This window comes from Astatotilapia calliptera, chromosome 23, assembly GCF_964374335.1.
Source record: "Astatotilapia calliptera chromosome 23, fAstCal68.1, whole genome shotgun sequence".
NCBI lineage: Eukaryota > Metazoa > Chordata > Actinopteri > Cichliformes > Cichlidae > Astatotilapia > Astatotilapia calliptera.
Genome location: NC_137443.1, coordinates 6,916,002 through 6,937,500, shown reverse-complemented (window position 1 = coordinate 6,937,500; position 21,499 = coordinate 6,916,002). Strand labels below are relative to the sequence as shown.

At 42.4% G+C, this 21,499-nt stretch overlaps 2 protein-coding genes across 4 annotated transcripts in view; both read right to left on the bottom strand.

Moving 5' to 3' along the window:
- fam20b (FAM20B glycosaminoglycan xylosylkinase) overlaps positions 1-8,178 on the bottom strand; it is a 44,286-nt gene extending 36,108 nt beyond the window's left edge. The window contains exons 1-5 of one of the 2 annotated variants that reach the window (XM_026158067.2): positions 7,967-8,178; positions 6,571-6,921; positions 2,503-2,750; positions 2,319-2,405; positions 2,093-2,202 (exon numbers count right to left, since the gene is read on the bottom strand). In XM_026158067.2, coding sequence (XP_026013852.1) covers positions 2,093-2,202; positions 2,319-2,405; positions 2,503-2,750; positions 6,571-6,699 — 574 coding nt within the window. In that variant the 5' untranslated portion in view covers positions 6,700-6,921; positions 7,967-8,178. Of the gene's footprint in view, positions 1-2,092; positions 2,203-2,318; positions 2,406-2,502; positions 2,751-6,494; positions 6,922-7,966 lie in introns of those variants that run through there. The other variant, XM_026158069.2, reaches the window with a different exon arrangement.
- Positions 8,179-13,027: 4,849 nt separating this feature from the next.
- The window catches only part of ralgps2 (Ral GEF with PH domain and SH3 binding motif 2), a 67,511-nt gene continuing 59,039 nt past the window's right edge, over positions 13,028-21,499 (bottom strand). Inside the window, exons 10-21 of one of the 2 annotated variants that reach the window (XM_026158733.2) lie at positions 21,036-21,173; positions 20,010-20,100; positions 19,730-19,797; positions 19,223-19,361; positions 18,946-19,097; positions 18,808-18,862; positions 18,102-18,179; positions 16,988-17,093; positions 15,643-15,735; positions 14,728-14,833; positions 13,426-13,517; positions 13,028-13,342 (exon numbers count right to left, since the gene is read on the bottom strand). In XM_026158733.2, coding sequence (XP_026014518.1) covers positions 13,313-13,342; positions 13,426-13,517; positions 14,728-14,833; positions 15,643-15,735; positions 16,988-17,093; positions 18,102-18,179; positions 18,808-18,862; positions 18,946-19,097; positions 19,223-19,361; positions 19,730-19,797; positions 20,010-20,100; positions 21,036-21,173 — 1,148 coding nt within the window. In that variant the 3' untranslated portion in view covers positions 13,028-13,312. The remainder of the gene's footprint in view (positions 13,343-13,425; positions 13,518-14,727; positions 14,834-15,642; positions 15,736-16,987; positions 17,094-18,101; positions 18,180-18,807; positions 18,863-18,945; positions 19,098-19,222; positions 19,362-19,729; positions 19,798-20,009; positions 20,101-21,035; positions 21,174-21,499) is intronic. The other variant, XM_026158735.2, reaches the window with a different exon arrangement.

Here is a 21,499-nt window from a genome sequence, read left to right as displayed (position 1 = left end):
ACGGTAAATGTAATTGTGTCCAGGTGCACAAAATCTGCACATCCTCCCAAAAATGTTGGGAAGATGTGCAGGTTGTAATGAGGAAGAAACATTTCTAAACGTCTGCTTGATCTAAAATCTTAGCTGTTTGGTTTATACTCAGAAAAAAATATATATATAGTAAGAGTGAAAAGTTACTGGTGGCCTGCTAAATGCAAAAAGAATTACAGCAATGCTACAAAAGAAAACAAATAGACCAAGAAGTATTCAAAGGGCAAAACAAAATACAATCAAACCTGCCACGAGAAAAAAATGTATGTATGTTCTTAAGGTAAGCTAGAAATCTCTGGGCATGTATCGGTGACATTTATGGATTTTAGCAAAAATACCGACTTATCTGAAGAGGATACTGAAAACTGTCTGTGAACGCAAGACTGATGTATGAGTAAGGGCAGAAGAGGGAAGAGTTTGTTTTTTTAATCGGTTGTTTATGCAAGTCTTGTTCTTCTGTTTGTGGTTGTAGAAAATGAACATTCGATAAAGACATCCATCCATCTGCTTCTGCTTATCCTTTTCAGGGTCGCGGGGGGCGCTGGAGCCTATCCCAGCTGTCATAGGGCGAGAGGCGGGGTACACCCTGGACAGGTCGCCTGTCTGTCGCAGGGCTAACACACAGACCGACAACCAGTCGCACTCACGTTCACTCCCGCATTCACACCTATGCACAATTTAGATTCATCAATTAACCTATCCCCACTAGCTGCATGTCTTTGGACTGTGGGAGGAAGATGGAGTACCCAGGGAGAACCCACGCAAACACGGGGAGAACATGTAAAAACTCCACACAGAAAGACCCCAGCCTGATGATGGAATGATGGGCGGCAACAGTGCTGCCCTCAAAGTCATTGTTAGGAAAAAAGACGAACATCAGGCTAAATACATTCTACGAAAGTCAACATTCATGAGTGGGGTATTTATTTACTGCATTTTATGAATAGAGTGAAATCAGAGCCGTCCATATTATTATTACTGTGCTGCTGGAGCCTTCTGTAACATTTTTAATGCAGTAATTTGAGATAAAAATAAATAAAATCCTTTGTATATTGTGCCAAATTAGAACACTTCACGCTAGTTTATATTGTAAGACCTTGAAATAAAACAGAGAAAACCCCAACATTCAGATGACCCTCTTTAAGCAAGCACTGGGTGACAGTGGGAAAGAATTCCCTTTTAACAGGAAGAAACCTCCAGCAGAACCAGGCTCATGGTTAGTAATAACTAATAATTAAATGCAAAAAAGGTGCATAAACACAGAGTTAAAAGAGGTTGAGTGAAGAAGAAATACTCAGTGCATCATGGGAAGCCCCCCTGCAGCCAAGCCTATTGCAGTGTAACTAGGAGAGTATTCAGGGTCACCTGATCCAGCCCTAACTCTATGCTTTAGCAAAAGGAAAAGTCTTAAGATAAGATTAATCTTACGCAGAGAGGATGTCTCGTTTCCCAAATCTAAAATGGGACCTGCTTCTACAGAAGAATAGCCCAAAAACTCAAGGCTCTGCCTCCCATTCTAGTTTTAAATACCCTAGGAACGACATGTAAACCAGCAGCCAGAGAGTGAAGTGTTCTATTGGCGTGGGGCGGTCTTTACTTTAAGATGGGGCCTGATCATCTCCGTTTACATCAAGACCTTATATGTCCAATGTGTCACTTCTTGTACACTGTATACGTGTCAAACGGAGAGGAGGTGGCAGCTTGATGACATCAAAACACAATGGAGAAATAGAGCAAACAGTGTTCCAATTTTTCTGGTTCTGGTCTTGTTTAAAGAAGATGAAGACACACACACACACACACACACACACACACACACACACACACACACACACACACGCACGCACACACATGTTACAGGTTTTATTGGTAGGGAAAATTCCGAAGTAGAAAAGTTAGTGCACCACTCTTTATTTAATGTCACTGCTTTTATAATTTATCAGAAAAGTAGACCATCTGTGATATGAAACTTTCAGCTGTCCACCCTTCAACCACATTTCCTGTCTGCTATGTCAATGATTCGGTTTTCTGAAAGAAGACACAGTAGGTCACAGATACTCACCCTGCATGAGAAAAGTGCTGAGAAGTTGGTCTGTGGCCACAGGTTTGATCTCAGTTCGCAGATTGACGTATCGGCCAACCACCAAAGGTGCTCTCCTGAAACCAAGGATCCTGCATAGAGGACGAAGATTACAAAACAGGACTGAAGATTATGACACTCTCGACAGACCACAGAATGTTTAAAAAAAAAAAAATGACAAAGAACTCAAATAACCATGATTACAAACCTGTCCAGGTGAAAAGCAGCTACCTCCGCATTGTGTCTGTCATAGCCTGCGTATGGCTCTCCTTCGACCACATAGTCTCTGTTGTACCTGAGCGAGGGTGGAAATAAAAATAAAATAAATAATAAAACAAAAGTAAGAAGAATAAATCAATCTGTGACAGAATTTTCTTTTAATTAAGCCTGACCTCTTGGGTTTGAAGACCACTTTCTGTCCTCCGTCTAGCACCAGCAAGGCTTTGAGCTGTGTGCCCTTATAGCCCACATCTGCCCGCTCTATCCTGGCAGAGCTCAGGGAAGTAAGCACAGCAGCCAGCTCTGGAGTCTCTTCGGGGTACACCTCTCTGGGGCCCACCCATTGGCTTGCTATCTCCCATGAAGACTGGAGGGTGTTGGTAAGGCGAGCGCCCCGAGACAGTGAAAGACCAGCTTCCATCTTTGAGGGATGAGTAATAATAACACATTGCATGAGATAACATAAGATAAGATTTTAAATAATGAAACTTAGTTTATTAATACTTAAACAAGACCAGCATATTTTAAATGCTTTATAACACTGTTGGCTATGACTGTGCATCCAGTTAGTGATCCCAATGAAAGCACATTTTTTAATGTAAAAGTCAAAAGTTCCCATCCACTCATCATGGGCATGAGTGACACAATTATTTAAGTCTTTTAATGATTTCTTTGAGCTGTTCTTTTTCCAGAATTGTTTATTTCGGAATTTCTCTAATCCAAATAGGATTAAAAGTATACAGACAGACATATATATACTCAAATATATACATACACCTTGGCTAATATTTCGTTAAATGTCCCTTAGAAACTTGCACGTCAACCAGAGGCTTTTAGTAACCATCAAAAAGTTTTAAGCTAACTCTTCTTGGTAGAGTTTTCATTTTATCAGGTTGGACCCATCCACAAATTTTCAACAGGGATGAGGTAGGGATTTTGTGAAGGCCATTCCAGAAGTGTGTTCCGGAAGTTTCCAGTTCATGGCAGGCTTCCTGGGTTGTTGTTGAACATCCTCACCGATTTCCTTTCGTGCGAAGGTGACAGTTCGGGTCTTCTTTCAGATGATGGCAAAGTGGTAATACACCTGAATAACCTCTAGTTGCACATCCACCTGCAGTTGATGATCATGGAATCTCCAGAAGACCTTCCCAACTTCACAAATCCTCAATTCTTCTTCTGAGTTCCTCAGACTTTTCCAGTGTTCTGACTAGGGATGGGTATCGTTTAGGTTTTATCCGATACCGGTGCCAAACCGGTACTTTTGAAACGGTGCCGGTGCTTAAACGGTGCTCAAACCGGTGCTTAAAGAATGGAGAACACAAAATTGGTCCAAAACCCTCCCATGCTCAGCTGTTTTTTTGTAAAAAGATAACAATGTTAGCCTTTTCTGCAGCTATGGGGCATATATGGTATCACTCTTGGCTGGAAGCAGTGCTTAAACAATGGAAAAAACACAAACTTTGTCCAAAAACCTCTCATGTTTAACTGTTTTCCAACTTTTTCTTTGGTCATTTTAGCCTTTTTGGCCAGGGTGAAGGGAGTATCTGCCATCAAACAAGAAGACAGCCGCATGTAGCTATGATGATGTTTGCTAGTTCACCTTACGTGCATTAATGTAATAACGTGGTTAGCCTACTCAACGTAAATTACACACGAACAACATTAAGCTACTCACGCAGAGAAGAACGGCTGCTGCTGCCATCATCCGTCATCATTTCTGCTACACTAGCAGGGCTAGGGGCCAGGACTCTATTCTTCGGGTTTTTGGGAGATGTTGCTCCAGGTCCGATAACAGGCAACCCACCCGCAGTAGATGTGCACGGTGTGAGGTCTCGCAGCAAGCTATCAAATACGGCGCATTTCTCGGCTTTTAAAAAAAACGCTATGCGTCGCCAGGTGTTTCATCAGATTTGAGGTGTTACCTCCTTTGACAGTATCACAGTATCAGCTTAAAGCACTTGTTGCAGGCTGCTGAGTTTGCATATTTTGCTGTGAAGTACAGCCAGACTTTTGACCGCTTCGCCTTGGGCATTTTTAATCTGTAGCTCTGCTCTAAAAGAACGTACGTACCTGGACCCGCCTACTATCCTCGGAAACGTAAAATGATTGGCTAGAATCTAAAGTGTATCACAGCTCAGGAAAAAAAAAAGCACCGAAATAAAGCACCGAAATGTGCGCTGCTTTTCGGTCTGGTTACTACCGTTTATATCAGAACCGGTGCCATGATGGCACCAGACACCGGTACCCATCCCTAGTTCTGACTATTAGTCAATTCAATGAGTGCTGTCAAAAAAATCCTTTTTATGATGGCAAAGAGAAACTACCAGTCTATAGGCCTTGGCCTTGTCAAGTTAAAAGACACCGTAGAACCAGCTAATTAATTATTTAAGTGAATGTATATACACATTTCAGCCTGTACAGTGGGGCAAAAAAGTATTTAGTCAGCCACCGATTGTGCAAGTTCCCCCACTTAAAATGATGACAGAGGTCAGTAATTTGCACCAGAGGTACACTTCAACTGTGAGAGACAGAATGTGAAAAAAAATCCATGAATTCACATGGTAGGATTTGTAAAGAATTTATTCGTAAATTAGGGTGGAAAATAAGTATTTGGTCACCTCAAACAAGGAAAATCTCTGACTCTCACAGACCTGTAACGTCTTCTGTAAGAAGCTTTTCTGTCCCCCACTCGTTACCTGTATGAATGGCACCTGTTTGAACTCATCATCTGTATAAAAGACACCTGTCCACAGCCTCAAACAGTCAGACTCCAAACTCCGCCATGGCCAAGACCAAAGAGCTTTCGAAGGACACCAGGAAAAGTATTGTAGACCTGCACCAGACTGGGAAGAGTGAATCTACAATAGGCAAGCAGCTTGGTGTGAAAAAATCAACTGTGGGAGCAATCATCAGAAAATGGAAGACATACAAGACCACTGATAATCTCCCTCGATCTGGGGCTCCACGCAAGATCTCATCCCGTGGGGTCAAAATGATCATGAGAACGGTGAGCAAAGATCCCAGAACCACACGGGGGGACCTGGTGAATGACCTGCAGAGAGCTGGGACCAAAGTAACAAAGGTCACCGTCAGTAACACACTACAACGGCAGGGAATCAAATCCCGCAGTGCCAGACGTGTTCCGCTGCTGAAGCCAGTGCATGTCCAGGCCCGTCTGAAGTTTGCCAGAGAGCACATGGATGATACAGCAGAGGATTGGGAGAATGTCATGTGGTCAGATGAAACCAAAGTAGAACTTTTTGGTATAAACTCAACTCGTCATGTTTGGAGGAAGAAGAATACTGAGTTGCATCCCAAGAACACCATACCTACTGTGAAGCATGGGGGTGGAAACATCATGCTATGGGGCTGTTTTTCTGCCAAGGGGACAGGACGACTGATCCGTGTTAAGGACAGAATGAATGGGGCCATGTATCGTGAGATTTTGAGCCAAAACCTCCTTCCATCAGTGAGAACTTTAAAGATGAAACGAGGCTGGCTCTTCCAACATGACAATGATCCAAAACACACCGCCCGGGCAACAAAGGAGTGGCTCCGTAAGAAGCATTTGAAAGTCCTGGAGTGGCCTAGCCAGTCTCCAGACCTCAACCCCATAGAAAATCTGTGGCGGGAGTTGAAAGTCCGTGTTGCTCGGCGACAGCCCCAAAACATCACTGCTCTCGAGAAGATCTGCATGGAGGAATGGGCCAAAATACCAGCTACTGTGTGTGCAAACCTGGTAAAGACCTATAGTAAACGTTTGACCTCTGTTATTGCCAACAAAGGTTATGTTACAAAGTATTGAGTTGTATTTTTGTTATTGACCAAATACTTATTTTCCACCCTGATTTACGAATAAATTCTTTACAAATCCTACCATGTGGATTCATGGATTTTTGTTTCACATTCTGTCTCTCACAGTTGAAGTGTACCTCTGGTGCAAATTACTGACCTCTATCATCATTTTAGGTGGGGGAACTTGCACAATCGGTGGCTGACTAAATACTTTTTTGCCCCACTGTATGTATGCTTTCGACCTTGTGTGTGGATTTGAGCATCCAGTTCCTTTTTAAAGTCATTAAAGACGTATGGTAAACAATCACTCCATCCTGTAAAAACAACCGCTCCAAGAAAGTAGTAATATTAAAAAAAAAAAGTAAATTACCATAGCATTCATGTCTATGGTGAGTGGAAACTTCTGATCGCAACTTTAACATGAAACAGCCCACTTGCATCCTGACCTTGCGAAATGCTCTGAGGTCCCGCCGGCTAGCTGCAGTTCCTTCACCTCCATCCAGCAGGAAGATCTTGGCCAGGCCCAGCAGGAGGAGCACGGCACACAGCACCACCATGCGCTGTTTGAGCTTCATTTCCACACTGACTGGCCCTGACCTCCTCCTTGCCTGTAGTTGTGCGTCTCCCCCACAGCGAACACCCCTCACCCTTGATGCATGGCCCCTGCAGCTCAGTCACCTTCCTGCCTGCCTGCACTGTAAGACCAACTTGTCTGAAGGACGGGAGCTTTTCTGCCTTTTCCCTGGAGCTGCAGTCTAAGCAAACAGGCAGTCACCAGCAGGGAGACAGCAGGAGAACTAGGAGAGGGAGAGATGAAAGATGTACTGTCAATAATATGTGAAGAGAAAACTGATTGATTCGCTGCCTCTCTGGCTCGGTTCCCCCCAGGGCAGAGGATGACCCAGTACTGCAGCACAGTTGAAACCTGTCCAGAATGTGCAACTACATCACGATGGCAGAGTCTGGTCTGTGGAAATGTGTGCGTACATTCAAAAGTAAGCTTTGTGCCAGCAGCAAAGCTTACTTACTGTAGCTGCTGTTGCCAGCTGGGCTTTATTAAAGGTGAGGGACCAACGTTTACAACAAGGTGGTTCACATCCCTTCCTCTCCTGCACGAGGATGAGGGGATAGGGTGGTGGCGGGGTGTTGTTGTTATTGAACCTGCCTTTTCTCACTTAAGAAATGATGGACATGTCGTCCTGCTGTGGTGCAGAGGGGGTCCACTCCTGCTGCTGCTGGTGGTTGACACATTAAAGTGGCTCTGCCTTTAACGCAGAGAAGAGTTTCCTGAACCACAGTGATGTTCATCTAATCCTAAACCTTTATCTTCAGCTACACACAAACGAGGCGTTACGGATCACAGCAGTTAAATTATCCAGCTGCCACGTTCACCTGCCCGTCACTTACCTGCCTCTGTTGCTCTCGTTGTGGCTGCCGAGCCGAAGTTAATGTTACCAGGCTGTGACATAATGACAACAAACCGGCCACGAACGAGCTACATTAAAAACACCGGCTAATAAGGTCTATCGACACGGGTTTGGCCACGCAGGCATCGGCGTCTCCCATACAATTGCTCTTTCATGCAGCCACCGAGGAAACGGCTGGCGAGCACTGCCCGCATAAAAAACACCTAAAATACCAGAAAGGCACTTTTCTACCGGAGACTGTCCCCGTTATTCATTTCTGCCAGGTCACCACGGGCTCGTTCACATCCGTGACAACACAGCTAGTCGTTTAGCAAACCGCTGTACACCTTGCTGTGCGTGTTAGCTAAAGCAGCCCGCTAGTAGCACACAGTACGTCGTCTGTTGTGTTTACTGGGCACAGACCGAGCAGACTTACCTTATGCTCATACGCCGTTCACTGTAGATTACGTATCACACAGCTGTCCTTTCAGTCTTTCAAAACGAAAGTTGGTGTTAGTAAATTGGCTAGGTGCTAGAAGTCGCGGTGATTTCTCTCTCTTTTTTTTTTAACCCCCCTCGGAAGCTCCCTTTCCTCCGCCCTTTTCTTCGATTCCTTCTGTGCCCTGCCGTGTCCACTTCCGAAACACTTCCTCCGTCTGCATGACAGCCAGGTAGCCACCAGGCGGCAGTGTTGCCCTGTAGGGCCCGCCCCCAGAAACTGAAACACCGTGTGTGTGCATGGGTGTTGCATATGCATAAGTAAAATGCAGATTGGCTCCTTGTATATTATTAATAACGGATAAAGATTTGTGTGGGATCAAACCTATGAGTGGAACACGACCTTTTGCTGACTTCTGAAGTGGGAGATCACACAAAAGGTTTGGGAACCACTAAAAGAAAGTCCCCAAACCTTTTTTTTTGGAGATGTGAACTAATGTTATTATAGATTGACACCATTCTTAAAAGCTATAGGGGGAATTTGTCAGGGGACCGAGTTAAGATTTTGAGAACAGTTTGGGGTCCGTATTTCAATTAGAAACTGATGAGGAAAATAGATTTGGCAGGGTACTGACAACAGCCTGCCTTTGCTTTGATGAAAATCTGAAGAAAAATATCTGTTATACAGCCATTAAAAGCTCATAGGTTTAGTGACTCCTGGTCACCTCTCCCCCCCCCTTGAGCAGGTGCTTTTGTTTGACTCGCTCTCATTCTCATTTTCCATCTTGGAAAATACCTCCCTCGTGTTACTGACGGCAACATTTCTCTATATCTCTTGCATGTGTGATAAACAGGAAGACGTACGAACGGTCGCAGGTATTCAGATACCTAAAATCACAAGCAATAATGGAAAACAAATATAAAACTTCATGAAAGTAGCTGAGTCAAGCCTTTTGGCACAACTTCAGCCTGCTTGCAAGGTGCAAGGGGGAGAGGCGAAACTCTCAAGGAGCCAAAACTCAACGGCAACATCCTGGATGAAGACCACAGACAAATGTGTTGTACAAGCAATAAAAGTTGCTCTTCGTGCCACAAGTGTTGCAGACTTTTTGACCTTTAAAGACAGCTGACTAACGGACGCATTTAGCCCCCAGTACCAGTAAACGTATGACGCAACACCTCCACATTCTTATTGTTTGAGCAAAAACTTTATTTTTATTATGAAAGTTGTTTTTTTTTCTTTTCTTGGAAGACAGACCACATAAAAAAAGAGATTATTTTAAATCATTTTATTGGAATAATTAGGAGGCCTGAGAAGTAAAAAAACAAAACAACCCCCCCTCCCCAAACATTTAAACTGTACCCAACAGACAAAACACCTTTAACTGTTAAAAGTACAAACAAAATAGTTAATACTTTATGTATGACTAACACCTCAGTGCGTTATTAGTAATGCAAAGCCAACATCTATAGTGTAGTGGATCTGACTGTAACCTAACGATGATTAAGAAAGTGTAATAAGAATAAAAAATAACCAACACAGAGTAACTGGAGTGCTCTGATTTTGTTTTTCGATATTTTGTTAGACTTAAAAATCTAGATTGCTTTAAAAAATATATGTTGGCATCACTACTACAAAGAAGCCATACTACTAGACATTGTGCTCATCACCAGTTCCAGATTTTTTTTACTTTATTTTTTTAAAAAGGAGAAGGGAGGAGTGGGTGGAATTGTCAAATAGCACTGTGACATGTAATACGACCAAGACTCACATTCACCTGCACAAATCTGTGCTTCATTTCACAGTCACACACAACCTTCAACAGAACGACGAGCATAAAATTGATGTGAAGTTTAAAAAAAAACAAACCAAAAAGTGTTTATTGTTACTCAGTCACTAGGCAGCACATCACTCAGAGAGGTCATAGCACTGGCCACAGACACGATGCAGGCAGAGACGAGACACACACAGAGCTAGGTAAAGGGTGAAGGTAATTTATACATCACCCCCATCAGCTTTGACGACTTAAAATGCAGGCTGCCGTCGTTTCCATCCTCGGTAAATGCTGAATGAATGCCTGGCTGGTGCACGTGAGGCACCGGTTCACATTGAATACACTTCTCCAGCCAACCGAAAGAATAAACATCCTCCCATTGAACCCTCCATCTCGACAACGAGACCATTAAAAAGACAGATCTAGAATGAGCTTTGCCCAGAACAGTTAATGCAGGGCAAGTTGTGCATGTGCAGACAGTATGGTCAGTTTTAAGGAAACAACACAAGCTCGTAATGCAGACACAAAAATGTTCAAGCGTGGCATCAAATTTCTTCATAAAAACCAAAAAAAGATTATCTTAAAGGGAGAGTGGCTATATTACACTCTCCAAAAACAGAAGTAGTAGTGGTTGATCTTGAAATCCAACTCTAAATTAAACACCTGTTTCCATTACTTTGACCATATGCTGAAAAGAGGGAAAAAAAACAAAAAAACAACAACCAAAAAACATGTAAACTCAGATTACAGTGAGGAAAACCACACATAAGAAAAAAAATGCCTGACATAATTTGGGTTGCTCTCAAAGAGATTATTGTACCCAGATTAATTAACAAAACAAAACAAAAAAAACCATTCTCTATTCCAATGTCCACAGTAACATTTGTCTTTTTCTTCCACCGTTCTCATCTAACATCAGATAAAGCTAATACAAAGAAAGGAAACATTTGATGGGGTCGCTGACCATCAAGACGAGCTTTGTTTAACATCTATGCATTTTCTCCTTTTGCACAGACCACAGCTTTAATTCTTCCATAGTTGCACAAACTTATTTGACGCACTGCAAATGACATACTGTCTGAATATGTCAGTTAAGACAGAGTAACCAGCATCTTTAGACAAACACAGGTAAATCGTCTCTCAGCCACCCATCCTGTGTCTCACATTTCATCCATTTCATTCACAGACCTCTTTTTGTCCCTTTGGCCAACCAGCAGTACTCAAACATCAGTTAGCCTCCACAGTAAGTCACTCTGGGATTTTGTTGCTTCACAAAGTCTCTCCTCAGCGCGTAGCTCCAGCAACAGCGGACACAGATGAGTTCCACTTCCTCTCTCCTTGTGAGTCACCTTTTCTTCAGAATTTCGGCACAGCACAACTCAGTATGGAGCCATTGCATGAACTGGAAGTTAGCCACACACGATTAGGTAGCTGGTTAACCCCACTGCTCAGCAGTGATGGCAGCCTCAAGGGATTGCCTAATCTGGCTTGAATTACAATGTTATTATAAAAATAGAGACGTATGCACAGGCACACATATGCGCACACATACTTTAAGTCACCGTCACATTACACAGGCCTGTTTTTGGCTCCCTCATTCATTCTTCCACAGGTTTATCCGCTACAACGTCTCCTTTAACAAAAACAACTGAAACTCAATGAACCTGACACAAGCCTGGAGAAGAAGAAAAACCCATTAGAAAGCCGTTAGTATGGAACGTGTCCACCCCATTATCCTTTATCAACAGCCCGAAACCTTCTCTGAGTTTAACACGCCCCACTAATAGATGGGACAACGGTAGGCTTCCTATTAAATAGAGTATGTGCAGTGAAGGGATTGTGAAACTGGGCATAGGATTGTGTAAACATACAGTGTAAACAGCTATTAAAAAGGAAAAATTTGATGTTTGACTATTACTGAGCAAAAAAGCACCTCACTGTTGTGTACACCACCATCACTCATGTTTTTGCAAAAACCGCAAAAGTCAGCCTGTGGCATACTGACATATACGGGATGTACAGCGGAAAATGTAAATCCCCGGTTTTTCCCAACTGAAACATACCAGTAGCTGCACGTAATTGCACTGCAGCTCTGTCTTTCATTTTATAAAGCAGTAGAAAAACGTGGTTGCAATGTCGCTTTGTACTACTTATAACCTCGGCGCTTATGCCATTTCCAAAAATTCTGAAGCTGGGCTTGGATACGAAGATGAGGGTCAAAAATAGAAAAACTAAAATTCACATGTACTTAAAAAATATTCAAAATAAATGCAAAAAAAGACATTCAAATGTAACAGAAACAAAATGTTGCTGTGCAATCATCTACTACATGGTAATACTGTGAACTGCACTGTCCAGCCCAAAAGAAGGAAAAAAACAAAAACAAAAAAACACAGAAAAGAACAAAACATAATAAACAAAGATTTAAAATAGACTCTGTATGGCTCCAGGTAGCTTTGAGTGTCTACTCTAAACCAGAGGAGATAAAATCATGTATCACAAGTTTCTGTTGCTCTCTTTCTTTGACTCTTTCACAGTTTCGAGTCTTTAGTGTTTTTGTGTATGCTTGTGTCTGGTGGACAAACCATCGCCTTTCTGGGCGGATGTCAGGTGGCAGCGAGCAGACAGCACTGGAGGAAAAAGAGCAACTCTCATCTACCCGACCGTGAACGCGTCTTAGCTTAGATTCTGGGATTATCGTACCTCTGTGGAAAACAGACAAGACTCCTCTGATTAAAGTGAACCTCCCACTCAGCGCAGTTATACCACCGCATACTGAACAGTAATAAAAACTAGACACATTCAGGAAGTGTAGGAATTGTTTCTGCTGGAATTGATTGCGAATAAGAGCCCTTACGTTTGCAACGATGCAATCAAATATGTTTGTTTGTGTGTGTATGTGTGCACATGGTAAATATAAATAACCATGTGACTTCGAGCCACAATGCAAGTGATTGAAGTGACCAACAATTTAAAGTGTGAAACAAGTAAGTAAAAATAAGTCTAAAGTCCAGTGAGTTAGTCTGACAAAGTGTGTTTGTTTGTGTGATCGCGTATCCACCTGAATAAAAAGATGGAAAACTTGCTTTCAAGCATGGGGGGTGGATAGTTCACCCAGTGAAAAGGAGGTGGGGGGGGGGGGGAGGGTCTGTCCTCCCCCCAAAAGACAACAACAACAACAAAAAAACCCAAAACAAAACCTGTCAGTCTGTCAGCAAGGAGAAGTCAAATGGCTCCAGTGAAGGTGCTGAACAGAAGACACCAAAAGCAAACGGGAGACATGAGCAGTGGTGCAGGTCCTTGTTCAGTAGTTAATAAATCCAAAACAGTCATTTTCATCCACACGGATTCGCATTCACTGTCAAATACAAACACACACACACACAGGGTACTCTGGTTAAGGCAGTGGTGGCAGGTGAGGCTGCAGTGAGGCCAGGGCAAAGAATCGGAGAATCGGTGGTCAGGGTTGATGGCAGTGAAAGCTCCCATTACTGAGTCAGCACTCCTTCCCCATCATCCTCGTCTGTCTCCTCATCCCTCTCTCCTTTGCTCAGCCGCACTTCTAAAAGTCACTCAAATGACATCAGATTGGCTGGCACCTGTGAAAAAAGTCAGATTTTACAAAATGCACCTGTTAATCAGCCTCATGAATGTCTGTGTGTGCATATTCGTGTCTTCATACCTGTTGCCTATTGCTCTGACAGGCAGCACTCAGATGTTTGTACCAGAGCAAAGCATTCATTCTGTTCCCTGCCTGGTACTTGTAGGTGTTACCTAGGAAATGGAAACAAACAGAGTGAGGTGCCAGGTCTTGTAACCACCTGCTCTCTCAACAAGCTGGAAAGATGACTAAAAGCCTCACTTGACTTTGGTCTGCCCGATAAATTCAAAGCAAAGTCATGTGAAAAAATCTATGACAAAGTCAGATGATTTGTGTGTGTAAATGCACATAATTAACACCTGTGTATGAACATTAAGGATGTCAAGTATGACTAATCTGCAGGGCTTAAAGTGACAGGTTATAGCAAAAACAAATAATAAACATTTTTCCTCCACCCTTTAGAGATATGTACTAATCTGGATAATTTGGATGTCAACTGCTCGATTTTGCATAATGGCTTTGGAAAATTACTTCCTTCTCTTGAATATAATGAAGCTGGATGGCACTTGACTTACATGCACAAAAGATACATCTAAAAAACTCTGCAGGTAAGTGCACTCTCAGAAATGTACAAACCTTTCTGTAAGCACTTTCAAGTGTTTAGTGCATGCAACTTTTCATGTGGGACTATTTTCTTCCAAACTACAAAACACGCTGAAAGCTTAACAGATGCAGCTCAGTCAACAAGCTGGACGGATGTAGTTTGGAAGAAAGAAAATGAGGACTGCGAGGTGAATGCCTGTGTAAATGAATTGTCCCCTTTAGCTCACAGAGAGCCTCGCTGTTCAGCAACATTGTGGACACCACCCACATGTTTGCGTGCATTGGTGCAAAATTTTGATCAAAATGACTGAAGAAAAGAAAAATTGTTACCACCTGAATTTCACAATGAGATTATGACATTTCTTATCTTAGCTTTGGATATGTTGGCAGAACATCTTGTATTCAATATGGTTAAGCAACTGTCATTACTGTATGAGTGTTATCTGATTATTTAGATTCCTTCAAGTTAAATTTATAGTCATTCACTGCATGAAAGTGAGCAAGAATAACAGATAAAGACTCAGAAAGAAGAACTAGGCCCCTCATGAAAACGACAATAAAATTGACAAAAACAAACAGCTTAACAAATTTTGGTCTGGTTTTTCGCCTTCTGTATGGTGAGCATGAAGAGATGCCAAAAATAATAACTGACAAGCTTCAGCTTCAATTTAAACCTCCTGACCCACTTTACAATTTTAATGCATCCTTTTCACACACGGACTGTTCCTTGTATTAATCATTTCCTCTTTGCTTTCTCCCTCTCACGTGTTCAAGTCTCACCATGCTCAGAGTCGGTCAGCAAGAAGACGTCAGGGTGCTCAGGATCGTCAGCCATCATAGCCATCAGACCGACCACACACACGATCTTGCTGGACGTGGACTTGAACTGGTAAGAAGCAAAGCCAAAACATAATCAACCTTCTCTGTTTACACGCGGAAGAATTATTAACACAAGCATTGTGTGTATGTGTGTGAACTCCCAGCATTGCATTTGCACTCCACAAGGTTCTCATTAGCCTGAGTGACACACAGGACTGCGAGTGATGTCACTGGCCTCATTATTCAATGAGTGCTACCATCTGTCCGTCTGTACCCCCGCTGCACCACGGTCCAAAAAAACTTCCTTGCACACTCAAACTCACACTCCCTGCATTTCCTTCTGCTTCTCTGCCTCTTTTGAACTTCTGTAAAGTTTCAGTGAATGCTCTCAACCAACTGATGCTATACACCAAAACAAACACACACTCACACACCCCAAGCCTACTTGTTTTTGAATAATGTCGTGTCGACATGACATGAAAAATTTACAGCTCTTTGTTTTCGTTTCCCTTTTCCCCTCCCTGTGCATACCAAGTACAAAGCACATGAAAAAGAATCATTAAGTGTTTTTTTCAGACTTTCAGACTAAAGTTTTTAAGACTGAGTAAGTAATGGCTATCATATGTCGTCTCCTTATAAAACAGAGTGTTTTGGGGTCGTTTGCTACGCCGACTCACTTCTATCAACACCTGCCGTTCGTACAGTGGACATCTAAGACGTTTGGACGTCTCAGTGTCGTTACATTACGTTCCATCTGTTGTCCTCACCTGCTCGAAGAAAACACCACCTCTATAGCACCTGTTGCAAAAACGCTGCCCATGCATGCATCACCAGAGTGTTAAAGAGTGTGTATGTGTGTGCGCTTGTGTGTCTTACATGTTTTCTCTCAGTGGCCTTCAAGGATTTGGCAGGGTAGTAGTAGAGTTGGGTTCCACACAGAGCAACCCAGTATTTGGTCCAAGATGCCACCTAGAGGCACAAATTGAAATCTGATCACACACTCTGATTCAACCGCATTAAGTCAATGAAAAACTACATAGAGTGACACTAACATGGTAACAGACTCTATATTAAAGCCACAGGCACGAAAGCAAATGACACTTATCATCTTTTACAATGTAATCTGATGCTTGCCATTCACACGGACTTAAACTAAGAAGCTAAAAAACTCTTATAAACTAATCACACCTCCAAAATGGCAACAACCTCTGCTAGCTGGACAATACACAGGAATGGCTCAAGAAAAACGATACAGAGCCAAAGGCACTGACCCAACCAAGTCTCCAGATCCCAAATACTGGGAATGGACATTAGACTCGTGGAAATCTGTTTGGCCCAAGAGGTTACGATTTTAGACTTTTGGGTCCAGCTGTTAAGCTTTTTCTGAGATGCGGAGAAGGGGGAATGGATGGCATTTCCATGTGTGGTTCCCACTGTGAAGAACTGATGAGCAGCTTTGATGGTGTTGATAGGTGGGTTGGGGGCTTTTCTGGTGAGTCAAAACATACCTTTGGGCTTTGTAAGGGTTACATTCACCCACGAATGCCAAACTGGGATGAGATGGACTACAAAAGGAAAAGCAGCTGACAAGTGCTCAGCATATGTGGGAACTCCTTGAACAAGCATTTCAGGTGATGACCTCATGACGCTGGTAAAGATGTTGCCAATATTGTGCAACGCTGTTATCAAAGCTAACAGAACCTTAAAATATAAAACATATTTGAATAAAAAATAAAAAAAAATCCTTTCTTGTGCTTGTGAAAGACTCAACATGCAATCTAAGGAGCTTGTTCTGCAAACTACAAAAAGACTTAAAATTAATAGAAACGAAATAAGGAGAAAACGCATGAAAGAAAATGGGATCAAGTGAAGCCATTAATTAACACGGCAGGTGTGGAGCGCCAGACTTTAAACCATCATCACTACGTATGACAGTCTTTAGTTATTTTAAGTTCATATAAAGCTCCACATTTATTTCCAGCAGAAACATAAGGGGGTAATCTTAGTGTCACAGGGTCGGGAGGGTGAGGTTAATGAGAAAACATGTGGAACAGACAGAGAAAGATATTCTGCAGGTTAAGAAGCCTCTGAGGTCCCATCTGTGATTGACAGTATATATGTCCCATGTGCTCCTGCTTAGGAGTACATGAAGGTATGGGCAGCACATGAAGGCACGTGCGCGTCTGCTTATCTAGACAAATGTGTGAGTGTGTATTCTCACAGTTGGTTTCTTGCCCTCCTTGAGCACAGTCTTTCGCCTTAACACTCCTTGCACTGTGACTGCTCCAGGGTACAAGTGAACTGCAAGTTCCTCTGACTCAGCTGAGCTGCAATGGGACAAAGACAAACATTACCCCTTAAATATAAAAACATGCATACAAGAAAAAGAACATGCATATTTCCATGCACACCATATAGATTTAGAGATAAACTAATAGTACAGCCAGATGCAATCTGCAAAGCTACCTTTACCCCTGCTTTCTGCCTAAGTAGCCCCCATTTTGTTTTGACAAAAATGAATTTCAAAGATATAAATCTCAACACTGCTATCACAAAAAAGAAGAGCAAAGACGGGAAAAGCGGTGTGCAGATTGTGTCTGTCTGGAGGATCAGAGTAGGAAGCTCAGTGCAGGAGTGTAGCGAAGCCTGGTTTTGGGGGGGGGGGGGGGGGGACAGAGAGAGAGACAGAGAGAGAGAGAATCCCTAACCGCAAGAGATGCCTAATATGCAATGTCCATGACAACTGGACGTTAATGCTCCTGAATAGTCTGCTTCTCTTGACTATAGGAATGAGGATTTAACAGTTTCTTTCCAGCGACAGCACTGTGACTTTGGAAATTTGCTTTTACCTCCAAGCTGTGAAATACTTTGGAAACTAATCACAAAAAGAAGTCTATTTTGACTATAATCTCAGGATCTGGAAAGATGATATCTGAAGCATATGATAATATAGATTTTTTTTAAAGGTTTTAATAAGGTGCAGTAAGATTCATCCTCAGACTTCTTGTCTGTTAAGTCAACGCTTGTAGCTTTAGCTGGCTGACGTGCAGACTCCAATACCTTGACTTCAACCTCAATAAGTCTGAGAATGAGACAGGCATGCAAGAAATTCGAGAAGGCAGCAAAAGATAAAGAACCATAAGAATCCTTTTCCCTTCACCAGATATGTGATTTCACCAGCACATACACTCTTATTTCAAACTACAAGATTACCCCAGCAGTACACACACTAAGCACCAGCACACAGCAGCCCCTGGCAGGGACTCAAGGGTGGAAAGTGAGGGCAAGAGAGGCTTTGGCTCAGATCAAGTTTGTTCCGGTCGAGATGGGTGTACCTGCTGGGCCTCAAGACGCCTTTGTAGGGGATGCGGGCCACACGGGTCACTGGGCCCAGAGAGTGATAGAACCGAGTCCTGTTCAGAATAGCATAAGATAGGATAGGACAAAATAGGGGGCACGGGATACTGTTAAGGCTGTGTGGCTCTCTTTTTCCCCCACTGTTTTTTTTTTTTTTTTTTGCCTTATTTAAATAGCATGGATTAGGGAAAGATGAGGAGCAGTTATTTGGTTAGAGGAGTTATCGATGGATGTGTTTTTTGGGTTACTCAAAACTTTAAAAAAAGGAACAGTGCTTTAAAAGAGGTTAAGATGATTTTCAAGCAAGTAGATTCTTCAGCTGAGCATTTTTTCCTCATAGTTTTGCTCCAGACACAGGTTGGCACGGGGGCTGCTAGACTTAAATGTTAAAGCAGTTAATACATTTCAGGCTGCTGGAGAAGCAGAAGCACCTTTACATCTTTGCTAAAGGCAAAGCGCAGCAGTGGACGGATGAGGCATGACTGCCATGGCTGCAAGGCTAAAAGCATGGCGCGTGTGAGAGGGTTTCAATGGCAGATCGTTTTGCATAAATGTGCCTTGAAGCCAGAGCTTTAAAATTTAGATGATCACATCCAGGCTGGGGATTTTTTTTTTTCCTTCAATCTGATTTTTGCATGTGGTTATGATGAAAAAACAGTGAAGACATGGATGCATTAGCTTTACCTCTCAAAAGCTGGCCAAGACATCTCTTCGCTGAGCTCCGAGCCCTCACTGCTCCCTGTATACATATAAAAAAACATCATAAAAACATCCACTGAACATAAAAACTCTACTTCATAACTGTAGAGGTGTAAGTTTTACCAAGTGAAATGCCACTGGACAGAGTCGAGCTCTCTGCTTGTCCCCTGGTAGGACTGTGGCTTTCCATCACGCTGTCATCCAACAGATGGCGAGAGCCAGCATTGGGAAATGTAGCACTTTTAAACTCTACTGTATTTGTCTTATGGATAAAGCTGTGGAGACACAACAAAGCAGACAGAGTAGCACCAGTGTGTATGTGTGTGTGTGTATATTTTTTAAACTATAGGACATACATATGAAAATTATTTCTTATAAAAGATTAACAATAGAAACTGACTTGTAGCCCAGACTGTGGCACTTCCTGTGTCCGTAGGGCAGAAGGTTCCTGGGGGATGGAGGTGTTGCTGGGACTTTGGTTCCGTCTGGTGCTACCGCACATTTACGTCCACAGAGAGGAGATGCTGACGCTTCCTGACCTGTAAACAGAGTAAAACCACAACAGAAGAATAGAGATGTCATGTTTATGGTGTGTACAGAAAAAAAACAAGTTAATTCTTTATTATTCTTATTATTTTAAAGAACTTTTAAATTCCACTTTAAGTGAAAAATGTAGGACATTGAAATGCACAGTGACATCGAAAACAATCTTTGCGAATAAAGACATTAATGACAGTATAACAGGATCAATCAATTAAAACATGTTACTTTTTAACAACATTGGACAAATGTGTCATTTAATTTGAAAATAAAACAAAAACTATAATTTTTGTTATAACTGATATACTAATGTGCAAATTTGAAACTACTTGGACATTCAGTTCAGATTAAGTGAGACTAAACTCACCGACAAGATCCTCTTTGGAGGCGTTGGCTCGTGGTGTGCTGGTGCCTGGCTCAATCTTCTGTGACAATCTAAAGAAAAAAAATGCAGCATAAATCAATTGAAAAAATCAATTTCAGTACCCTACAATACTCTTCTGTAAATTCATCATGATGAAAAGAAACAGGCATCATGATGAAAAGAAACAAGCAAGCAGTACAATTAACAGCAAAAACATCTCTCTTTATCACCTTGGCAAGAAATCATAACTATAATGCAAAAGCTTTGTTTGTTTGTTTCTTACTTGTAATTGTCATCCTCCACAAACTTCTGCAACTCCTCAATATACCTGACTGAGTTGAGATACTTCTGTATATGAGGCAACACTGGTATATCTGAGAAAGAGAAGATACAGGCAGACATGAAATTAAAAACACATGTGTACATGTGAGCCTGTGTAACACAAGCTGCCAGCATACTTTACGTTGGCTAGAATAAGGGTCTGGAAAAAGGATAACATTAGTACTTTAAACCAAACACAGCTCCAGAGCAGCAGCCGCCTGAGTGTAGCTAGGAAATAGCTGTGTCTTAGTTTTAAGTACTTAAATGACCAACACCTATTTGAAACATCTGCATATTTTTAAAGAACATGAAAAACAACCGTTTTCCAGTAAGCTGTGGTTGTGTGCTGGAGGACTTTTAAACCCACTCTATGTAGAATCTTCCTCGAAGGGTATTAGCCAATTTTAAGCAAATATTTGTACTAATTCAAATGACTCACTTCCTGCTCCACTTTTAGTGAATAACAGTTTGAATAAAGCCTTATGGTGGGATTTTTGGTGCTGCAAATGTGCCGGTCCACATACGAGTTTCTGGTTGGACAGGGTTTTCACCTATCCCAGACACGCTCGGGGATGGGAATTCAGACTGCGTATCGCTTAAAGTTGATGACGTAAGCGTGTGCCGAATGTTAATTGGTTGAAAAGAGGGCTGGAGAGAGGGAACAATCAGTTTCACTTCAGCTCTTCGTACGTTATAACTTTTGTGCTTTCTGCGGCTGGCTGATGGACCAACAACAGCACAAGCAAGAGTGGCATGTACCAGACACTTTGTACACTGCCTCCATCTGACAACGGTGCCCTCTGCAGGCAGACGAACAGTCACCGGATGGGACAAACCCTACCCATGCCGGACAAGTCTTGCTTTATTTATCCAACGCTGGTTTTTGATGCAACCACCCCAAATGTAACCACAGTGAAAAACAATCTGCAAACATACACATAAATATACATACTACACCAGCATAGGCATGTATCTGTTGAAGTCTCACCGTAGGTACAGGATCTCTGCAGGTCCGATATGATTCTGAGAATGTTATTCATCAGGTTTGATCTCTGTTCGTTCTCCAGTATGCTGCCCGTGGAGGGGTAGGCTGAATCTATATATGTCAGATCAGAAAGGTACATTCCTAAAAAGGGAGGAAAAAGCAGATAGAAAGAGATGTCTGTTAAATTAAGAGAATCAGAGCACAACTCCCTCATGCACTCATCCTTCAGCGATCCAAGAGCCCCCTGCAAGCCAAACGAGGACAGCGTCCATCTGTTGGAGGTGTTATTTTAACCCTCAGTGGAGAACACAGGGAGTTTTCCTGACCGAACGCAGAGCTCAGCTCATTAGAAAGCAAACATGTAGACACAAACAAGGCTGGACACTGCAACAGAGCCAGATTTCCTTGGGTGCATGATGCAAGTGTCATGCAGCTGTGGGGTTCTTGGAGTCACATTCAGCTGGTAA